The sequence below is a fragment of the Gorilla gorilla genome, chromosome 14, assembly GCF_029281585.2.
Source record: "Gorilla gorilla gorilla isolate KB3781 chromosome 14, NHGRI_mGorGor1-v2.1_pri, whole genome shotgun sequence".
Lineage (NCBI taxonomy): Eukaryota > Metazoa > Chordata > Mammalia > Primates > Hominidae > Gorilla > Gorilla gorilla.
In genome coordinates this window covers 38,421,618-38,443,405 of record NC_073238.2, presented here as the reverse complement: position 1 = coordinate 38,443,405, position 21,788 = coordinate 38,421,618, and the positions used below count along the sequence as shown (strand labels likewise).

Below are 21,788 nucleotides of genomic sequence, written 5' to 3'. Positions count from 1 at the left end.
TGTAAGAGCCCTGTCTCATTCCTCCATAGCTCATCAGAGCTTTCTTTTCAGCAGTTTAACCTGCAGAGATTCCCGGCTCCTTACATTACATACGTTAAGCCTATAGAGAGAAAAATAAAGGTTTTAAAAAGCAGTCAGCATCTGAATAGGCACTTATTTAGGTCCAGGAAAATAGTCTGTTTACAGGTTCTGTTGATTTCTGTCTTCACAGTCATCTGATAAGTGGTTACTTCTTCACATGTGGTCTGTGCTTTTTCTAAACCACTGTTAAACCTTCAGCATGTTATCAGCACAAAGAACTATTCACTTCACTTAGGGAACATGGACATGGAGTCATTAACCCCATAAAGCTGGCCACCTTTAAACTTCTGATCTTGTCTGATAAACGCCTTGTTCCCATGACACTAAACAATGAGTTGAAAGGTAGTCAATAAATCAGAACACTGACCCCTCCCACGTACTTCTACAGTTCTCATCAACCATGCTTTGCCTTTATCTCTGACCTCTTCCCATTTTTTCTCTTCTCTGATTCATGCCTTCTCTCTAATCGGCTGGGTCCTAGACTGTGCTTTGATTTGTATTTGCCAAACAGTCTCCTTTTGATCCAGTTACAGGGAGGTGCCTGTACATCAGCTCACACTGGGAACGAGAAGAACTGGGCTCTGCTCACTTAGTCCTAGTCCCGCTGGCCGTGTGTGTGAAGCCATGGGCCAGCCCCTGGCTTCCAGGGTGGACTCCCGGGTGCAGGGGCTTGTGACTGCCCTGAATGATTCCCTTCACACGAAGTGCTGAGCACCCAGGCAGGGTGCAAACCTGCCTCAGCCAGGACAGACCCTGCAAAAGAGGGATGATATCAGCCTGTGTGTTCACCACCACTCTGGGCAGAAAGAAAACATCCTGAAGGAAGGGGCTGAGTGGAGTAGCCTCCTGGCTACCTCACCCACCTCTTTGCACTTCCCTAATCCACAGAGGACTTGGAGGGACTCCCAGGTGAATTTCTCCATCTGGGAGCAGTACGGGCAACCAAAGGCTGGGACCCCAGGGTCCTGCGAGGTCCTAAGGTTATTAATCCCCCACCCTTGTCCCAGAGCTGTGGCATGGGGCTTCAGCCCAGGGGACACGGACAACGGGCACAACAGCACTCAGCATACAGGGACTGAGGCAGGCCTTGGCCACATGGTAAGCTGATGCCAGGCGAAAGTTTGTCTTATGTCCTGAATAATAACTTATGTCCATCACACAGCCTTTGGGTGTACACAGCCTATTTAAAGCAGAAACAGACAGAAATCTGGCCAGAAACCAGAAGCCACTAGCTCTTCCTTTGATTCCATACACAGGGTGGCCCTGCCCATCTCCTCTGACTTCAGGCAGGCACCAGGCAGGTGATTCAGCCAAATAACAAACCTGTCCCTACTAATTTCAGGGTTAGGCCTCCAGCAAACCTCCGGTCTGCAAATCACCCTCTCCCCTCCTCTAACTCCAGAAGGTTGAGGGCCATAAGAACTTTAAGTTTAAACTTTTTCTCACATCCTCAACGATTCTCTGGACAAGCGTTGTTCTGTGTGTTTTGGCAATTTTTTTCCATCCTGAAACATGGAAGTTAAAAATAATTGAGCATGGGAATTGAAGGATGAAAGTCAGATCTGGGATTCCGTTTCCCTCCCGCTCACATGGGACAGACGCTGCACTCGGTCTTTGATGGTTGGCTGCTCCTCTGACCCCCAGCATTCAGCGTGGACTGTGGAAACCCACCCGACACTAGCACCAGAGTCTGGACAGTTTCTTTTTTCAGCCCACACCACCTGGACTTTGGATTGAAAGCCCATGCTGCAGAAGCCACTTCTTTAAAGTATAGGATCATTAGAAGTCAGTCCATCAGAGGAATTCAACAAACAGATGGTGCGGTGCCACAGGGTGACAACAACAGAAAGGGTCACTTACCCCGGTGTAGAGTTTGTCACCCACTTTTGCAGCAGTCACACAGATGGGCTGTTCTACTAAGCCTTTAGTGGAACCAATCATTACTTGATCTTGGGTGAGAAAAAAAAGTAAAAAAAGGTTTTAGCTCACTTGTTTTCTTGCCAGATCAATTGGTAATAAAATGACATTTTGCTTGCAAGAAATGTAAGCACAATGCGATTATTCTACAAATAAGTGCAAGTGGCTAACCTTGGGTAGGTATTTTTTACGGAAAGTAAGCAGTTTTTTTTTTTAAATAAGGTAGGACTTTTTTTTATGTTTAAATTCTCCTGAAATATACTTTTTGGTTCTCTTGCTCCCGGGAGTCCTGTTTCCACAACAAGGCCTGTCCACATCAGCGAGGAGTGTTAGAATGCAGATTTCTGGGGCCCGGCATGGCTGTGGAGGCCTTAGTTTGGGATGCTGAAAGACAGGCTATTCTCAGAAAGCTACCTGAGGCCTGAGAAGCATGACCTGGCCCCATGCACTTTCCTAATGGCTCTGCCCCACCATTTAATTACCTCTGAGCAACACCCTTCTCTTCACCCAGCTAGCCAGAAGCCAGAAAAATCTGACTGTACATTGGGGTTTGAATAAATGAAAGTGGATGCATTAGAACATCTTGAAACCTTTGCAGAGCAGGTTAGGCAAGTTCCAGAAGGACAGACCTGGCAGAGCATTTCTGGTGATGAAGCCACAATGTCCTTTCCTGTCCCACGTGTAGGTCACCCCTCCGGGCACAAGGACAATGTCCAACTGGCCATTGTGGAGTCCAATTCTCAGGGCAGTGGGCTCGATTCTGGGACAGTCCACTCTACTGCTGCCTGTAGAAGGTGCTTTCTTCCTCCGAATAAAGCCCCAGGACCCCAGGATTTACAGTTGATATGTCAGAGGCTCAGTCCATCCAGAGCCTTCCCTACAAGCAAAAAGCATCCCCACCCACCTTGAAGAAATTCACAGACATCAAAAGATCATTGTGTGGCACATGGGTTAGCCCTTGAATTACAGAGCAATTTGCTGTCATTTATTGTAAATGCTGTTAGTTCATTACATCATCATTCTGCCAATGGAGGCATGAGGAGTACTTGGATGCAAACTCAATTCGGTAGGAAAAGTAAGAAATAAATGAAGCTGTACCAGACTTGATACCTGTCTTGTTTTTATTCCTTGCTGTGCAATTTAAATTTATGATACCATTGTCCTTGAACTTCAAATGTTAAACTTGCTCACAAGTCACTATTTTTTGCTTTTTTTCAGAACCTGATCACTGTTCAGCAACCATTGATGGGCGCATATTATCTGTATGGAGATTTACCAATGCTTTGTGAGAAAACAAAAATGCCTGTTCTCAATAAACTTACCAGCTATGGGCTGGAAGGCTCTAAACTGAACTTGAATGACTCATCACAGTCATCTCATTTCTTGAGCTCTTGCTGTGCTAGAGATCTTCTGTCTCCTTGGTTCACTCTATGGTTCACCCTTCTCCAGCTGCTGTCCCCAGAGGCTGCCCTCAGTAGACTACCTATGGGGGCTCCCCTACCCTCTGGCCTCTGGTTGGATTTCAGCAATGGGGAGGGAGCCCAGGCAGGGAACTGGAGGGAGAGAAGGAAATGACGCTGGCTGTCAACTCCTCCCTGCTGGTGTCATTGTGGGATGGCTTTGTCCCTTGACTAAAGGTCACACAGTACCTGCAAGGCAGGTTCTGGCAATGCCTACTCCCACCCCCTCAGAGCTGGAGAGGGTGGCCTCACTGCTACCAGCCTGGGTAAGCTCTGTCCCTGTTGCTTCCTACCCTGGCCACACCTTTGTAAATAACTCCCTTATTAAACAGTCCTCTAGTCATCCCCCTTCCTGCCAGGATTGACTGGCATTTCTATCTCAACACTGGTATTCTCCACTTAAATCCTCAATGCTTTAAGGAGGTAATATTACTAACTTCATTATACAAACCTCGGAACTGGTCTCAGAGCGATGAGATAAGACCACACATTAGATAACAAATGTGAAAGGATTTAAACCCATTTTTGTTTGATTTCACAATCTCCAGTCTTCCCATTATGATCTCTAGAGAGAGAAAACTTTTAGGGTAAAGATTCCTAGAGCTGCTAAGTTAATAATAAAAACAATGGACTGAGTGCAGTGGCTCATGCCTGTAACCAAATCCCCAAGCTGACAGGCCAAGGCAGGTGGATCTCTTGAGCCCAGGAGTTTGAGACCAGCCTGGGCAACATAGTGAGACTGCATCTCTACAAAAAAATATAAAATTAGCTGGGCATGGTGGCACCACCTGTAGTTGCAGCCACTCAGTAGGCTAAGGTGGGATGATCCCTTGAGCCCAGGAGGTCTAGGCTGCAGTGAGCCATATTCATACCACTGCACTCCAGCCTGAGTGACAGAATCTGTCTCTGTCCTGCGCCCTGGGAGTCTGTCTCTCTCTCTCACACACACACACAAATATATATACGTAAGTGCTTATTTTTTGCTCACTTTCTCTTGCCAGGGAAACTCCAGGATAAACACAATTGTCGTGGGTTTTAAGGGACATGAAGGAGAAAGTTACCCAAGTCCAACATTTACTGAGGAGCAATCTGTCAGCCCCACAGGTCAGAGCAGAGTGTGGCAGTCATAAGTCTAAGATCTGCTTTTGAGTCCCTCCATTTCCCATTAAGTTAATGCTGTGAAAAACTGTTTCATTGGCTTTAGGCTGTACCCCACCTCCAGGTACCCCTCCCCCAGACTCAATCATGGGTCACAGCCACAAAGGCTCCCCATGGCTCCTGCCCCCATGACTTCATCCTGGAGAGGAAGTCCCTGTAGCAAGTGAGGGCAGAGAAGTGAGTGGAATTCCAGCAGGATCTTGCAACAGACTGGGAGTGGAGGAAGATGCTTTCTCATCACTTCTAGAATGCATCAGAAAGGAAGATGCAAGACTCTCGCCTGTTTGATACAGGGCTCCTGGCTCCCCTGCTCTATTCCTACCTCCCCAAGAACCACAGGGCCCAAGCCAGGAGCAGAGCCAAAGGCAGCTGCTCTCAGCTGCAGGGAAAAGCATAGGCAATAGGGAACATTTGAAATCCACATTCCAGAGTGGGCCCCCTTTTGCCTTCCATTCATCTTTTCCTTACTCTTCCAGTTAATTGACCAGAAGTTTAATAAGCACCTATTGCCAACAACAGCACTAGGCTTCCTGTGTCCTTCTGCCTCCTGGTTCCTTTTCGCTCCTTCAAAGCGCACCTTTCCTTGGGCTGCCCTCCTCCTTATTCCTCACCTCCAAAATGAACTCTTGCCACCTTCCTGCTCCTGAGCAACAAAAACGTCCATCCCTTGAATCTTGACAATCTCACCTAAGTCAAGGAAGAATTCCTTGGCTAGTAATTCTCACTAGGTGAACTGAGAACTCTGCTTAATTCTCCCTCGCTCCTTAAACCACTTGGTTGGTGAATTTTAGAAACTGTGCTGGGGGTGGTTTAGGTTGATCCATACGACCCCTCAAGGATCATGTGTATTCTGTATGCTGAAGGAGGTGTGGAAAAGGAGAAACCTGCAGTACACACCCTCCATGCCCCCTGGTTCCTGCCTTCGCTTTGCCTCTTGCCTACACTCTGAGGCTTGAAATGTCCTAAGTTTCTTTTCCCAAGACAATAAGGTGACTCTCATTAGGAATGACAGGAAGTTTCCCTACTCTAAGTCAAGGGGCTCCTCCCTCTCCCGCTGTGTTAGGAGATCCAACTCCCAGGCTCCTCTGCTGAAGAAAGCAGAAGAGGTGAGCCCTGAGCCACTAAGCACCGATTCCAGAGCCGGTGTAGCGGCCTCTCCATGCAAGCTGATGTTATGCGGGAGCAGAAACTAAGAGCCTCACAGAGGGTATGGGTCCAGGGGTTGGAGAGAAAGGAAACAAATGGCAGAGAGGAGAGACAATGGGGCCACTGGGAGAAATACCGGGGAGAGCCCCTGCCTTGCCTGACATTCTCTAATGTTTCCTGTCTGCCACCACCCGCTCTGACCCTGTGAATGAGTTTCAGTTCCTTTCAAGCACATGATCCTTGACCTGAATGAGACTTGGTTCTACAGATCTAGGCAGGCAGGCAGGCTGTGATAGAAAAAAAATAAGACAAAAAATCTGACAATATGCTAGTAACATCTGATCCCACTGCAAACATTCAGACTAGTCTACGTGGAATGTAAGAAACTAACAAAATGGACCAACAATTGATGATGTAAAAGTAGTGTACACATTAAAAAAAGAACAAACCTTAGAGTAATTATAACTCCTGTTCATTACAACAGACAAAAGCAGTATCTATACAATATAGAATTGCTAAACCAAACTTGGAAACTTCTGTCAAGTGGGCTGTTTAGCTTTTGAAGAGGTAGAATGCCATGTCCAATTAGACTTGTTTGATGGACTATGACTAAATTCACCTCCAGGACTGCCATTCTCACCAGAATCTAGATGAGAGCACTGCGTCCCACCAGGCCATCCACCTTCCTTCGAGAAGGTCTGATACTCTGCAGCTGCCCTGGAAAGGCACCTGGCCCTTCTATCCACCTTGTCCTTCCGTTATGTTAGACACTGAGGGGGCTATACACCTAGACTGTGTCCTGAACGAGCTTTCAGCAACCTGCTCCCTGGGAGTCTGTAACTTAAGAGAAAGAAGTGTGGCTGTTATCTTCCTCATCTCATAGATGAGAAATGAATGAGAGAGATTCTAAGGTGGTGTCAATAGACTACTAAAGACAACAAAAACACATTTTAATACACCAAACAAATCTTTAAAAACCAAAAATCAGTTTATTATCAGCTCCTTTCTCTGTATGAACTCTAATAACTGCTTTCTTTGGTGAATTTATATGTTGCTGGGTGCTTAGAAGACTCTGCTGCCCAGGCTTAGAGGAAGCTGGTGATGATTCTGACAAATCCCATTGCTTTCTGTGTGTCCAGAACCCTAGGCCCAACCTTTCCTAGCTGGAGCCATGCTGGACGGCACCAGCATCTCACAGGGCCCCTGAGCCTTCCTTTCCCATGGCCAGAGTCTGCCCAGGTTATCTCAAAAGCCTGAAACAGGAAATGAGTTAGGGAATTAACAATGATCTCTGGGTGGAGGAGTTTTATTTTCTGCTTTAAACATTCCTGTATATTCCCCAATGGGCCTTCACTGCCTTTGTAATTTTTATTAATCAAGGAGTTTCTCATGCTCTCACCTGGAAGAATCCAAAGCCCCATATAGAAGGCATTATCCAAGATGTTATTTTTCCATTGATGTGCTATACAGATGCTGATGAGTAACTTTGGCAAGAAGACCCTTACGAATATATATGCATGAAGTTTAATGTGTTTGAAGATTTCATTTCTCCTACCACTGCTGCCCAGACACTTTTGTTTACAGCCTGTAGTAAGAGGAAAGAGGTACTGCAAAAGACCATGGAATTTTGTTACCAGATTCTTACAGAACCAAATGCTGACCCTCAAAAAAAAGATGGAGCCCTGCATATGATTGGCTCTTTAGCTGAAATACTTCTGAAGAAAAAGATCTATAACGATCAGATGGAATGCATGTTGCAGAATCATGTACTCCCCCTCTTCAGCAGTGAACTAGGCTACATGAGAGCAAGGGCTTGCTGGGTAATTCACTATTTCTGTGAAGTGAAGTTCGAAAGTGATCAGAACCTTCAAACAGCCTTAGAGCTGACAAGAAGATGTCTGATTGATGATAGAGAAATGCCTGTGAAAGTGGAAGCTGCCATTGCCCTTCAAGTATTGATCAGCAATCAAGAAAAAGCTAAAGAATATATCACACCATTCATCAGACCTGTAATGCAGGCTCTTCTTCATATTATCAGAGAAACAGAAAATGATGACCTTACCCATGTAATTCAGAAAATGATCTGTGAATATAGTGAAGAATTTACTCCTATTGCAGTAGAAATGACACAACATTTGGCAGTGACATTTAACCAAGTAATCCAGATGGGGCCAGATGAAGAAGGTAGTGATGAAAAAGCAGTTACTGCTATGGGAATTCTGAATACACCTGACACACTTCTTAGTGTAGCTGAAGATCATTAAGAGATAACCCAACAGCTCGAGGGAATCTGCTTACAGGTCGTTCCTACTGTTTTACAACAGCATGTCTTAGAATTCTATGAGGAGATCTTCTCTTTAGTGCACAGTTTGACATGACAACGAGAGTCTCCACAGATGTGGCAGCTACTTCCCCTTGTATTTGAAGTCTTCCAGCAAGATGGCTTTGATTACTTTACAGATATGATGCCCCTCCTTTGTAATTATGTAACAGTTGATACAGACACACTTCTGTCTGAAACCAAGTATCTTGAAGTGATACACAGTATGTGCAAAAAGCTTCTTACAGGAGTTGCAGGAGAAGATGCAAAGTGTCATGCAACAAAACTGTTAGAGGTCATCGCTCTGCAGTGCAAAGGGCGTGGCACTGACCAGAGGAACCGGAGAGTGATGAAGATGATGTTGATGAAGATGGGCAAGAATATTTGGAGATTCTGGCTAAGCAGGCTGGTGAAGATGGAGATGATGAAGATTGGTAAGAAGATGATGCGGAAGAGACTGCTCTGGAAGGCTATTCCACAATCATTGATGATGAAGATAACCCTGTTGATGCGTATCAGATATTCAAAGCTATCTTTCAAACTATTCAAATCGATAGTTTGAATAGTTTCAAACTATCTTTCAAACTATTCAAAATCGTAATTCTGTGTGGTATCAGGCTCTGACTCACCATCTTCCTGAAGAACAAAGAAAACAGTTACAGTATATAGCAATGCTGGCTGATCAAAGAAGAGCAGTCCATGAATCCAAAATGATTGAGAAGCATGGAGGATACAAATTCAGTGCTCCAGTTGTGCCAAGTTCTTTCAATTTTGGAGGCCCAGCACCAGGGATGAATTGAGTTATCTCTTTCTTTCCTGCTGTGTGATTGTAGTGAAAAGCTTGTGTTCGTCCTAGCAGTGGTTCCAGAAGTGGTTCATGTTGTCTACTCTAAACTAATGATGAATAGATGGACAAAAGAAACAACAACCCCAGGAGATGGGACCCGATCATGCAACCTGGCACTGGAAAAGAAACCAGAGGGATTTTGGGGGATCGAGGGGGATGGGAGGTACCTTTAGGGGGCATATTTCTTTATTTTTTGAAGACAGGAAGATCCTGACTGTGAAGCTTCAAAGTGACACTGTGGAATCTGAAACAAGAGGGGATGTCATGAAGGCAGCTTTTCTTTTTCTGAGGAAAGAATAGGCAAGGGCTACAGGACTATTTAAAATGTCTCATTTACAGTATAAAACTCAAAGGTAGATGTAATTTTTACACTGATGAGCATTTGTCCAATTTCTGTCTCTTCCTCACCATTGGGTATCTATTCTTTATATGTCAATAAGATAAGGTAATCTGATAGCCCTATTCAATCTTCATCATTTTCATTCATCATTGTTCCTATGTAGATTATTGGTCATTTATTGTAGCACTACATAACTGATTATAAAAATCAGGAAATGAATTGGCACTTTCATATTGAAAAAGCCTGCTAGCCTATATATAAAATAGCAAAATGGTTGCTGTTTATAAAAAGATGTAATGGGGTGTGGGGCAAGGGTAATTTCAAGTTATTAATTGAAAAATGAACTAGCAATTTTGTACCTGCTGACTTTGTGGTGCGCTCACCTCTGATAGTGACTTGAATTCGGTATGTAAAAAGGGGTTAGTGGTATTTCATTGCTGCTAAAAATGACAGCTCCCTCTGTGTCCTCTTTTCTTAAAGCTGTCAGTGTACAAGTGGGTATTTGAATACCAGACCTTACTGTAAAAAATAAGAAAGGTGGTATCTAGAGCATTTAATTGGATATAAAGTTCTACTCTTAAAGAGTTGATCTAAGGGTATGGCTGAACATCTATATATGCAATCTATTAAAAGAACTTAATTCAGAAAAAAAAGAAAAGAAAAGCAAGCAAGCACTCCTACTTCCTCGTTATCGTTTGTTATCTTGCAGTTTTCTTCCTCAGACCCAGACCCCAGGAAGCTTCTGACAGTCAGTACCATCCACTCTTTCGTGACAGCGCAGTACCTGAGTTCACCTTTGTGAATAGAACTCAGTGTACTTTTCTCTCCAACCATGTTTAGCCCCATTTCTTCTTTTAAACTTTATGTACCTGGTAGGCAATGAAAACACCTGGCAGCCTCATCAGCTTCTAAACATGTGCAAGGACTTTTTAAAGAGGATACCTTAATTTTGATTTTAAGCTTTTGTAATAACAACAACCCTTTATGGAGCATTACTTTGTGCCAATTCATAAGCATTAATATTTCACCTTCATGGAACCCAGGAACTGGATAATACTACTGTCCCCCCTTTTCACATGAGAAAACAGAGGCAGAGGGTGGTACAGTGGCTCACCCAAAGCCAGGCAGCTAGTGAGTGGTGTAGCCAGAGTTTGAATCCAGGTAATCTGACCCTGAAGACCATGCTCCTGATGTGCAAAAGGTGGAGAAATTTAACTCCTTTTACTTAACTCCTACTGCTGCTGTGCCTGATAGGGACACAGGCAAGTAAAGACAGCTTAGCCATACATCTTCCCCAAAGAAAAGCAACACAGCCCAAGTGCCAAAGTTAGTGACCCAGGCGACTTGCCCAGAGCGTCTGCTTGGCAAAGGCGTGGGTCTTTCACAGTCTGCAGTGTTTCCCAGTAGTTACACTCCAATTTCTCAATAACCATTTACTAGGAAGTTAAACAGTAGTAGTAGAATCCTGATTTTTTTTCAGAGGCGGAAACAGAATCCCAAGAGTTTCCGGGGAGGGAGGAAGGAACAGAGGGAGACAGGGCTGAGGACTGCCTAAGTGCCTGATACAAACCACAGCAGGTCTGCACCTGATCCATCTGCCCCAAAGACAGAGAAATAAACAGATCAATGGAACAACGGCCATTTGGTGATTGTTTCTTGTCACTCTGTGGGGGTGGGGCTGGGGATGGCTGAGAAACTGCAAGCTATCTGAAGAAAACTTCTGCATTTGCTCCCTCATAGAAAAGCTAATGGGAATTCTGTTTAAACAGCATGGTGTTTACTATCAGGACATTGTCCCAAAGCATTCTCCTAGCATGCGTAGACTGACGGAGAATTAGCTCTGCCTGCCATGCACGGTGGGGGCTGGCTGGGTCTTGGGTCTTGGGCCTTGGGCCTTGGGAAGCTCTCCCAGGCTTCCTTCCTTGGCAGCTACTGCAGGAATCCTGAATTGTTTACAGTGAAACCAGGAGATAAGACCCTCACCGCAAGGAGTTCAGATTCTTTTGCTAAATTAGAAGAAACAGATGAGACAAAGCTTGCAAAGGGGCTCTGCTGTTCTAAGCAAGTCATGGGCTGCCTTTGAGGACCCTTTAGAGAGCTGTGGACACCATGCAGAGGTTCTCACAGATGTTTACCTCAGTTGGAGCAAAAGCATTCTCCAGAAGAAGCTCTGAGAGATGCCCATGAAGGTGGTATCCTACATGTCTGGACCCACTGAAAAACATGTAGCAGCTGCTGAGAAAAAATATGGCTTGCAAAGTCAAGTTTGGTCAATGTTTTTTTCTCCCTCAATATCAATTTGAAAACTTTTCTGTTGAATTTGTATACAATTTTTTTCTTTTAAAATATTCCTGGGAACATTGCTCAAGAACCCTTTTTTTTCTTGGGCCCACCACAAACTGGCCATGTTATTCTGCGCCAGGTGCTTAACCTCTGTAAGGCTCCATTTTTCCCTCTATAAAATGGGAACATAAGTTGGTGTCAGCCGGGCGCAGTGGCTCACGCCTGTAATCCCAGCTCTTTGGGAGGCCAAGGCGGGCGGATCACAAGGTCAGGAGATCGAGACCATCCTGGCTAACATGGTAAAACCTTGTCTCTACTAAAAATACAAAAAAAATTAGCAGGGAGCGGTGGCAGGCGCCTGCAGGCCCAACTACTCAGGAGGCTGAGGAAGGAGAATCACTTGAACCCAGGAGGTGGAGGTTGCAGTAAGCCGAGATCACACCACTGCACTCCAGCCCGGGCAACAGAACAAGACTTCATCTCAAAAAAAAAGAAAAAAAAGAAAAGAAAAGAAAAATGTAGCGTCTACCTGACAGAGTTGGAATCTTTGTAAAGTTCTTACTGAACACGGGAACTAGCATGTGGTTAGCCAAATAACAGTTAGTTCTTCTTCCTGTTGCTATTATTTGCTATTGAGAGGTGATTATGTGCTAGGCACCACACCAGGGCTGGAGATGGGTAAGACTATCATGTGGTCCCTCTCCCTAAGAGACACAATGATGCAGTCCTGCTTGGGGTGTGCTTCCTGAAGCTACTGCACCAGCATCACCAGGAACTTGGTGAAAATGCAGATTCTCAGACCCTACCCCAGACCCACTGGGTCAGAAATTCAGGGGGTGGGGCTTAAGTCATCTGTGTTTTAATAAACCACCTAGGAGACTGATGCAGGCTACAAGCTTGGAATGAATGAGCCACATCTGACATGTGCTTTGTAATGATTCTACATTTCAGTGAATTGAGCTTCCGGTGCTTATGAATTCCTTGTTTCCTGAATATATCAGGTATAAATAATCCACATGTGCCAGGAGTAACTAGTAAGAGTAGTTTTGTAATTTTCAGCAATGCATAAGCAATTTTGCACATGTGGCATTTTTATGTTGTAAATTAGAAATAACTTATCTATAAATTAGGGATTAGACCCCTGTTGGTAAAAAGAGACCATGATGGGGAGTGAGTGCTCTGAGGCACAGAGCAATGTCAGGTGGTGGAACACAGAGTGCTTTTTCCCAGCACCTGGCTTCTGCGGTGGTGGTCTACGCTCAGGTTTGGAGTTACGTGCTGTTCCAGATTTCCTCATAATCTTGGGGCTTGTGGTTTTCTGTTTTAGAGTTTTGATCAACCAATTTATAATCTGTAGTTGGTTGTAACAAATGGAGCTGACAGCCAGAAAAATATATTACACACTTCTTTAAGATAACTAACATCATTCAAGTTTTTCTAATGCCATTTTTTTTGAAAAGTGAAATAATCGTTACAATGTGAGTTTGATGATGTGTGGTTTTTATAAACAACCCAATTATATTCTCAAAGCTGAATAAGATATACATTACTGGTACTATTAAAGAATATAAACAAAAAATATTTCTTTACGTAATGACATTCCAGCTCTAGGCAGAATCTACATAGCCCAAACATAAGTGAATGAAATTAACAGCAAAACTCAGGCCACTGCAGTGTCTTGGGAGGACTGTCACATCAGAGTAAAGGAATGAGTTTGGGGTTTTTTTTTCTCTTAATTTCTCTTTCTCTTTTTAAAGGCACTTAAAGACTATTTTAGGAAGCCTCCTTTTGGGACAAGAAAGCTCAGAGAAAAATGTCATAAGCAGTTCCAGAGAACTAGATGGTGAATACACCTCCTAAGGTCTACAGTTTGCCCAGATCTATGCAGGAATGAATCAAAAACTGACATCACTAAAGTCATACAGAAACATATTTGATGAAGTATTGTCTAAATGGTGCGAAACAGTAAACCCAAACTGCATCATCTGTAGTGGCATAATAGTCCTGATACAATAGTTGGTTATGGGTTAGCAAAGACAAGGATAACTAGGTTACAGAGGCAGGACAAGGGAGAAGAAAACCTGGACAAGGCCCAATCAGTGATGGCTAATTCCTAAAATTAACATCAGACCACAGACACTATGTCTCTATTAGATACACTATGTTCTATATCTACATAGAGATTACTAAATCTGTATGTAGATTTGTTATTCCATCTACAATGTAGGTGCAGTTGTTATAGAGCAGCAAGTCTCTTGTTTTGTTTTTATAAATGTAAAAATTACATTTATAGAAAGTGTAGCATACTGATTATCTTAGTAAGCTTGGGTTGGCTCTAACAAAATTCCACAGACTGGGTGGCTTAAATAATAGACATTAACTTTTCAGAGTTCTGGAGGCTGGGAAGTCCAAGACCAAGATGCCCTCTGATTAAGTTCCTGGTCAGTACTCTCTTCCCAGCTTGCAGACAGCTGCCTTCTCACTGTGTCCTCACATTGCAGAGAGAGAGGACACAAGCTCTCTGGTATCTCTTCACCTGATGGCATTAATGCCATTATGAGAGTCCCATCCTCATGATCTCATCTAAACCTAATTACCTCCCAAAGGCCCTTTCTCCAAACATCAGCACATGGAGGGGGGTAGGGCTTCAACATACAAATTTTGGGGGACACAGTTAAGTCTATGGCAATGGTGAACCCCTAATGCTGCAGAGATGATTGGACCTAGGTTGAAATCCTACCTCAGTGACTTTGCATTTGTGAGACACTGGGCAAGTGCATCACCCTCTGAGACGTTTCATCTGTAAAATGAGGGTAAAATGAACTCCTAGATACAGTTGTTGTGGGGACTGCCTGAGATAGTGAAGATCAAGTGCAGGAGATGAGTGCAAGGCAGAAAGCACGGGCTCAGGAAATGCTACTGCGGCAGCCACCCTCCAAGATGCCCCCACGATCCCTACCTGCTGCTGTCCAGGCCTTTTAGGTCTCAATGTATGTGTCCCCCAATTCTGTGTCCCCCATCCTGGAGGATGACAGCTGTGGTCAGCAGCCGTCTTCTGATGGAGGTGTGCCTTTAGGGGGTGATGAGTCATGAAAGCAGAGTCCTCACGGCTGGGACTAGTGCCTGAGAGCTCATTTGCTCTGTCCATCATGTGAGGACACAGTGAGAAGATGCCACCCATGAAAAGCAGGAGATTACCAGATGCTGAACCAGCTGCCACCTTGATCATGGATTTCCCAGCCTACAGAACTGTGGGAAATTTCTGTTGTTCATGAGCCACTCAGTTCATGGTGTTCTGTCATAGCAGCCTGAATGGTCTAGGACATCTATATACTCACCTCCCACAGTGATACAGCTGACCTGGAACCCCAAAATGACATTGCAGAAATGATGGCGTGTGACTTCTGAGACTAGATCATAAGGTGCTGTGGCTCTCACCTTGTCCTCTCCTGAGTCACCTGCTCTGGAGAAGCCAGCTACCAGGTTGTAAGGACAGGAAAACTGTGCTCAGGAGAGATCCATGAGGTGAGGAGCTGAGGCTGCCTGTCAGCCACCAGCATTGACCTGCTGGCATCTGAGTGAGCCACCCATGACGTGGCTCTTTTATTCCTGGTCAAGCTTGCAGATGAATACGGCCTCCGCTGATACCTTGATCACAACCCACTGAGAAATCTGGAACCGGAAGCACACAGGCAGGGCACCCGTGTTCCCGACCCTCTGACACTGTGTGGGATGATGAATGTTCATTGCGGTTGTAAACCAGCAGTCTCCAACCTTTTTGGCACCACGGACTGGTTTTGTAGAAGACAATTTTTCCATGGACATGAAGGGAGAGAGATGGTTTGGGGATGAAACTGTTCCACCTCAAATCATCAGGCATTAGTTAGATTCTCATAAGGAGCACGCAACGTACATCCTTCGCATGCGCGGTTTGCAATAGGGTTCACGCTCCTATGAGAATCTAATGCCCCTGATGATCTGACAGGAGGCAGAGCTCAGGCAGTAATGCTCACTCACCTTCTGCTGTGCAGCCAGGTTCCTAACAAGCCATGGACCAGTGCCAGTCTGTGGGCTGGGGACCCTGTTGTAAGCTGCTGAGTCTCGGGGCTATTTGTTAGGCAGCAGTTGGTCATGGGCATGGCTAGAGTCACTGCTGCCATGACTGCTGCTGTGAGAGGCATCTGGCAGACCCAACTAATACTTGCAGTCCAAATTGTGTTGTTCCAGGGTACTTTCTTGCTCAAAGGTCTTCTGATTGCATTCATTAATTTTGCCATATCAAAACACAGGGCCAGATGGCCTCCACGGTCACTTCCTCTTCTATGCAGGAGCATATACGGCAAACAAGATACCTTGTCTCCTCCCCTGAAACAATGTTTCTGGAAATTCCTCCTGTCAGAGTCACCAGGACTCAACCTGGGCTGGGTTCAAAACAAAGCCAAGGGGCTGGGTGTAGTGGCTCACGCCTGTAATCCCAGCACTTTGGGAGGCCGAGGTGAGTGGATCACCAGAGGTCAGGAGTTCGAGACCAGCCTGACCAACATGGAGAAACCCCATCTCTAATAAAAATACAAAATTAGCCAGGCGTGGTGGTGCACGCTTGTATTTTCAGCTACTCGGGAGGCTGAGACAAGAGAATCACTTGAACCCGGGAGGTGGAGGTTGTGGTGAGCCGAGATCGTGCCATTGCACTCTAGCCTAGGCAACAGGAGCAAAACTCCATCTCAAAACAACAACAACAACAAAAAACAACAACAACAACAAAAAAACTAAGGAGAGTTTGACCTTGAGCTCCTTCGAAAATAAAAAATCAAAAATGGAAGAAATCATTTAAAAACAAAAAAAATGACAGCCTTGAATCAATGTGGCAGCCAGTTGACAGCCTGAGATGCCAAGAGAAACAGTGGAGGCAGCACCAGGCCAAGTGTGTGCTGGCCAGCTCTCTTTCCTGCTCACCAAGTGGTCTGCTGTGGTAAGGCACTATGACAGGCTCTACATGTGTGCACACATGCACACACACTGCATGTGCACACATGCATGCACACACATGCACACTGAATTAGCTTCTATATGCTCGCATATTGGTTTTCAATCAATTCTAACTCTCAGAAAGCAATGAGAAAGATTCACAATCAGATTGGACAGACCCCCACAAAGAGGAATATCAATTGTTCTTTTGTAGGCTTTCAAAAAACTGGCGGGCAATCTCTCCAAAAGCTGTTTCTGGAAAGCTTCTGTTGCACCTTGTAGCACATCTGAATTATACAATCTAACCAAAGTCTACAGTTGTCCTTCTACACTGCATATGAATGTCTTGCACCTCTTAGATAAGCACTAATAAGAAACTGAATTACTCTTCCACATTCAGACTTGTAGAAAACATTTTCATCCCTCAAGTAATCTGTATGAAAGATCAAACCCATAACCACAGAGAACACTTTGCAAATCTGCAAACTTGTAACACATCCTTGATACTTCTGTTGGTGTTTATATAACTATATTTTCTTTCTTTTTTTTTTTTTTTTTTTTTTTTGAGATCGAGTCTCACTCTGTCGCCAGACTGGAGTGTAGTGGTGCAATCTCGGCTCACTGTACCCTCCAACTCCCTGGTTCAAGCGATTCTCCTGCCTCAGCCTCCTGAGTAGGTGGGATTACAGGCATGCACCACCATGTCCAGCTAATGTTTGTATTTTTAGTAGAGATGGGGTTTCACCTGTTGGCCAGGATGGTCTGGATCTCCTGACCTTGTGATCTGCCTGCCTCATCCTCCCAAAGTGCTGGGATTACAGGCTTAAGCCACGTCGCCCAGCCTTATTTTCTTGCTTCATTTAAAAAGATAATATGCTTGTTTTACAGAAGTAGCTTTCTTTACTTATCTTAGCGATTCTCATGCCTCAGCCTCCCGAGTAGCTGGGACTACAGGCACATGCCACCACGCTTGGCTAATTTTTTGTATTGTCAGTAGAGATGGGGTTTCTCCATGCTGGCCAGGCTGGTCTTGAACTCCTGACCTCAAGTGATCCACCCGCCTTGGCCTCCCAAAGTGCTGGGATTACAAGCGTGAGCCACTGCACCTGGTCCCAGAAGTAGCTTTATGAAACATCCAATTCAAGAGAATTGGTGTCACTACTAAGGATGATTTGAACCAAAGTAACTTTTGCCTAGGATATTAAATAACTGATGTAAAAATATGTTTTCCTTTGGCACGTGCAGATATAGCGGTTTGCACATAGTGGTTTACAAAACTAAAACTTAAAGTGGACATTGTCCGGTTAGCCTTTTAAGTAGCACTTCAGGAAACTTTAGGAAAGAGAGCCGAGAAGTCCCTCAGTGACAGCATTTGCTCTAGTTTCTGGGGGAGGCTATGCCTGGGAACCTAGGCTTCCAGGAAGCCAGACTTTCTTGGCGGTGACTCATTACAGTAAGTAGCCCCTCCTGTTGAGTCTGCTAGAATGAATTATAAATCAGTAGAACTCTAGAAAACGCTCAAGGAAATCTGAACCATAGAAAGGAGGCCTTAGCAACAGAGCAGTGGAAATAGAATAAGAGAGTGAATGCGTGGGTAAGAATCTGAAGCAACGACAGCAAAGACCAAATCATACTACTACGAGACATGGAAGGTCTTACAGAAGAAGGTTGAGTGCCCAGCCCATGAAGGCAGAGAACAGAGAACTGTGGATCAAGACTGAGAAAGTAACGAAGACTGAGACATCAGCACCTCCTGTTACACAGTGATAATATAACAAACAGCTGTAATGAGCTGTTTGTGTTTAGCTGATAAGAACATTTTGTTCATTTATTCAACAAACATTTACTGGGTTTGTGTGTGTGTGTGTGTATGCCTGGCACAAGAAATGGGATGCAAAAATGGATTGCATCCTTGCTACTTCCGTGGCTGAGCATGAGAATTCAATTCCTCAGCATGGGAAGTACAAGGATGAACAAAGCACAGTGTATACGGAGCTCAAGTTCTGGTTGGGGATAAAACACGTGTAGGATTGATTGTCGTACAATGTGGGGAGCACTACAGAGTGGCACAGGAGGTGCTGTGGGGGCAACAAGAGCAGAGCAGCAAACTGACCCAGTGAGTTAAGGGTAGATTTTTATTGTAAATGGAAAATGTTTAGGTCAAACCAAACAGCTTTGCTACAATGCCAGAGGAGAACAATCTGTTTTAATTGGTGTCTGGCCAATAACTCAGCTTTGCAAGAAGGAATGGGGGGCAGAAGTGCAGAAAGGAAAGGACATTTGCACTCTGAGACTGAAAGACAGCCTAGAGAGTGTCCTGTGGGCCAGCTAGAGAAGATGCATCAACTGTATAAAAATGCCGCTTTTAGAAGATGAGGCCAAAGAACTACCATTTACCAACTGTCAAGAACAAGAGTCTTTATTCAATTCTAAACGATCTAGAGAATATAAAAATGAGAAAGTGCTTCCGCTGATTGGATAGAGGCAGTATAACCTCAATACCAACATCAAACAAGGAAACATAAATGGGGAGATTATGAGTTAATCTGCATTTTAAGCCCGGAGGCAAAATAGTGAAACAAGACATTAGCAAAGAAATTGTAACAATCTATTTTAAAATAGCTATCATGACCAAGTAGGAAATGCAAGGATGGTTTCACATTAGAAAACAGGAAAAAATGATCAATTTGATAACATTAAAATATGGACACAGGCCGGGCATGGTGGCTCGTGTCTATAATTCCAGCACTTTGGGAGGCCAAGGCAGGTGGGTAGCTTGAGCCCTGGAGTTTGAGACCAGCCTGTGCAACACGGTGAAAACCCATCTCTACAAAAAATACAAGTTAGCCAGGTGTGGTGGTATGTGCCTGTGGTCCAAACTACTCAGGAGGCTGAGGTGGGAGGATTACTTGAGCTGGGAAGGTTGAGGCTGCAGTGAGCCATGATTGCACCACTGCACTTCAGCCTCGGTGACAGAGCAAGACTCTGTTTCTGGGGTGGGGGTGGGGGGGCAGGACAGAGAGGATGCAATCAAAGTCCCCCTGGAAGGATAGATTCCAGGAGGCAAGATTCATGTTAGAGAGATAAAATAATGAGTATCTGAATTAAGGTACTAGCAACGGAGATGGAGAGGATGGAAGATATTATAGTTTGTTAGAATTTTTTTTCACTAGCCTCTTTTATTATTTTTATTAATAAAGAGGGAGTTGGCTGTGTGTGGTGGCTCATGCATGTATCTGGCCTCTTTGGGAGGTCAAGGTGGGAGGATCACTTGAAACCAGGGGTTCAAGACCAGCCTGGGCAACATAGCAAGACCCCATTTCTAGAAGAATACAAAAAAAATCAGCCATACATGGTGTCAAGTATCTGTAGTCCCAGCTACTTGGGAGACTGAGGTAGGAGGATCACTGGAGTTCAGGAGTTCGAGGCTATGACTGCATCACTGAAGTCCAGCCTGGTCAAGAGCAAGACTCCACCTCAAAAAATAAAAAATAAAAAGAGATAATCAATAATATGCTATGCGCAGAGATGGTGCAAACATATTTCAGTCTTTAGCAGGGGTCCAAAAACCTTGGTGTTTATTCTTAACTTCCTTATCTCAAGTTGGTTATTGGGTGGGAAGATCTGCCCTTTCCCATGTGTAATCTGCTTTACAGTTTCTACAATTATTGCTCAGTTATCCTAGGTTACATATGTATTCCCCAAATAGCTTCTAAGAACCTCATCAGTGGGGGCATGTTTGTTTCCTTTCTGTGTCCGCAGGATCTAGCCCAGTGTCTGGCCCATGGCAAGTGTTTGCTCAAGGTTTGATGAATGAATAACAAATGGTTATTTACCCACAAACCCTGCTTCTCCACCGCCTTAGGAGGCAGTAAAGATTAGGCTTAGATTGGGGGCTGATGCAGATTCAAGTGAAGCAATTCATCTCTACAGCAGCCGGCAGAGTCAAGGGGTTTGGAGTTGACCCATGGACATATTACAATATTAAGTAGGTCTGGATCTGTTTCCATCAATCCTAGTCCTAAAATGCAGTCCCCTCCCAAGGTTTGTCCTCATTTTCCCCTTATTCCCTGTAGAATTCATTGCACAAGGGAGAATGAGGTCTGAGGTAGAGCCATCCTCCCCTCCCTTCCTCAGTCCTTGACCAATGCTCTTGAGGCTGGCAGAGCTGATCTGGTTCTGGGAGAGCCGGCTCGGCGAGCAGAACACAGCTGCATTGATTCTGTGTGCTCCAGTTTTTACTGCTCCCACTTCCTCTGGAAAGCCAGAGAAGGTAAAGAAACAAAGTGCCATTATTCACCCTATAGCTGGGGTGATGTAGTTAACCATAAAGTCAGCCAAAAATGGAAACAAAATGACATGTCCCGCTGCCAAATTTGCAATTCTAAAAGCATAAGAGCATCCGAGATAGAAAGAAAATAAGTTCTCGCATGGAATGGGAGTGAAAACTTGATACAAACTTTCTGTGAGGCAATTTGGCAATGTGTATGGAAAGCCTTAAAAAGGTGCCACCTTTGATTCAGCAATTTCACTTCTAGAAATATATCCCAAGGAAACAGGTGGTGATGGGCACAGGTGATATTATTCATGCAACTATATTCATTGCAGATGTATTCACTAAAGTAAAATGTACAAACAACCTCCTAGTGGTGCCGGTTAAGGGAATTACAGTCTATCCATGTAATTTGGGGGGCAAAAAAGGCTCCAAAAGGGTAGGGTTAGTATCAGGTCATTTTCAAAGAGTTTCCATAGGTTCTGGTTCTGATTCAATATGGCTGACTCAGGACAAGGAGAAAACCCCTGAGTGTCTCTATCTACCTCTACCTCTGCCTCTATCTCTATCTTGTCACCCTTTTAAGACCTCCAAATGACAGTAAGGGAAAACAGAAGAGAATGAATGGCCAACATTAAAGAGAGCTGGAGTGTGGAAGCAATCTCATTACTGGGTATATACCCAAAGAATTATAAATCATGCACTATAAAGACACATTCACACGTATGTTTATTGCAGCACTATTCACCATAGCGAAGACTTGGAACCAACCCAAATGCCCATCAATGATAGACTGGATTAAGAAAATGTGGCACATATCCACCATGGAATACTATGTAGCCATAAAAAAGGATGAGTTCATGTCCTTTGCAGGGACATGGATGCAGCTGGAAACCATCATTCTCAGGAAACTATCACAAGAACAGAAAACCAAACACCGCATGTTTTCACTCATAGGTGGGAACTGAACAATGAGAACACTTGGACAGAGGGCG

At 44.4% G+C, this 21,788-nt stretch overlaps 1 protein-coding gene across 1 annotated transcript in view; it reads right to left on the bottom strand.

Moving 5' to 3' along the window:
- SPATA13 (spermatogenesis associated 13) overlaps window positions 1-21,788 on the bottom strand; it is a 328,681-nt gene that overhangs the window by 178,224 nt on the left and 128,669 nt on the right. The window contains exon 3 of the mRNA XM_055359682.2: window positions 1,942-2,030. Within this exon, the coding sequence (XP_055215657.2) occupies window positions 1,942-2,030 (89 nt within the window). The remainder of the gene's footprint in view (window positions 1-1,941; window positions 2,031-21,788) is intronic.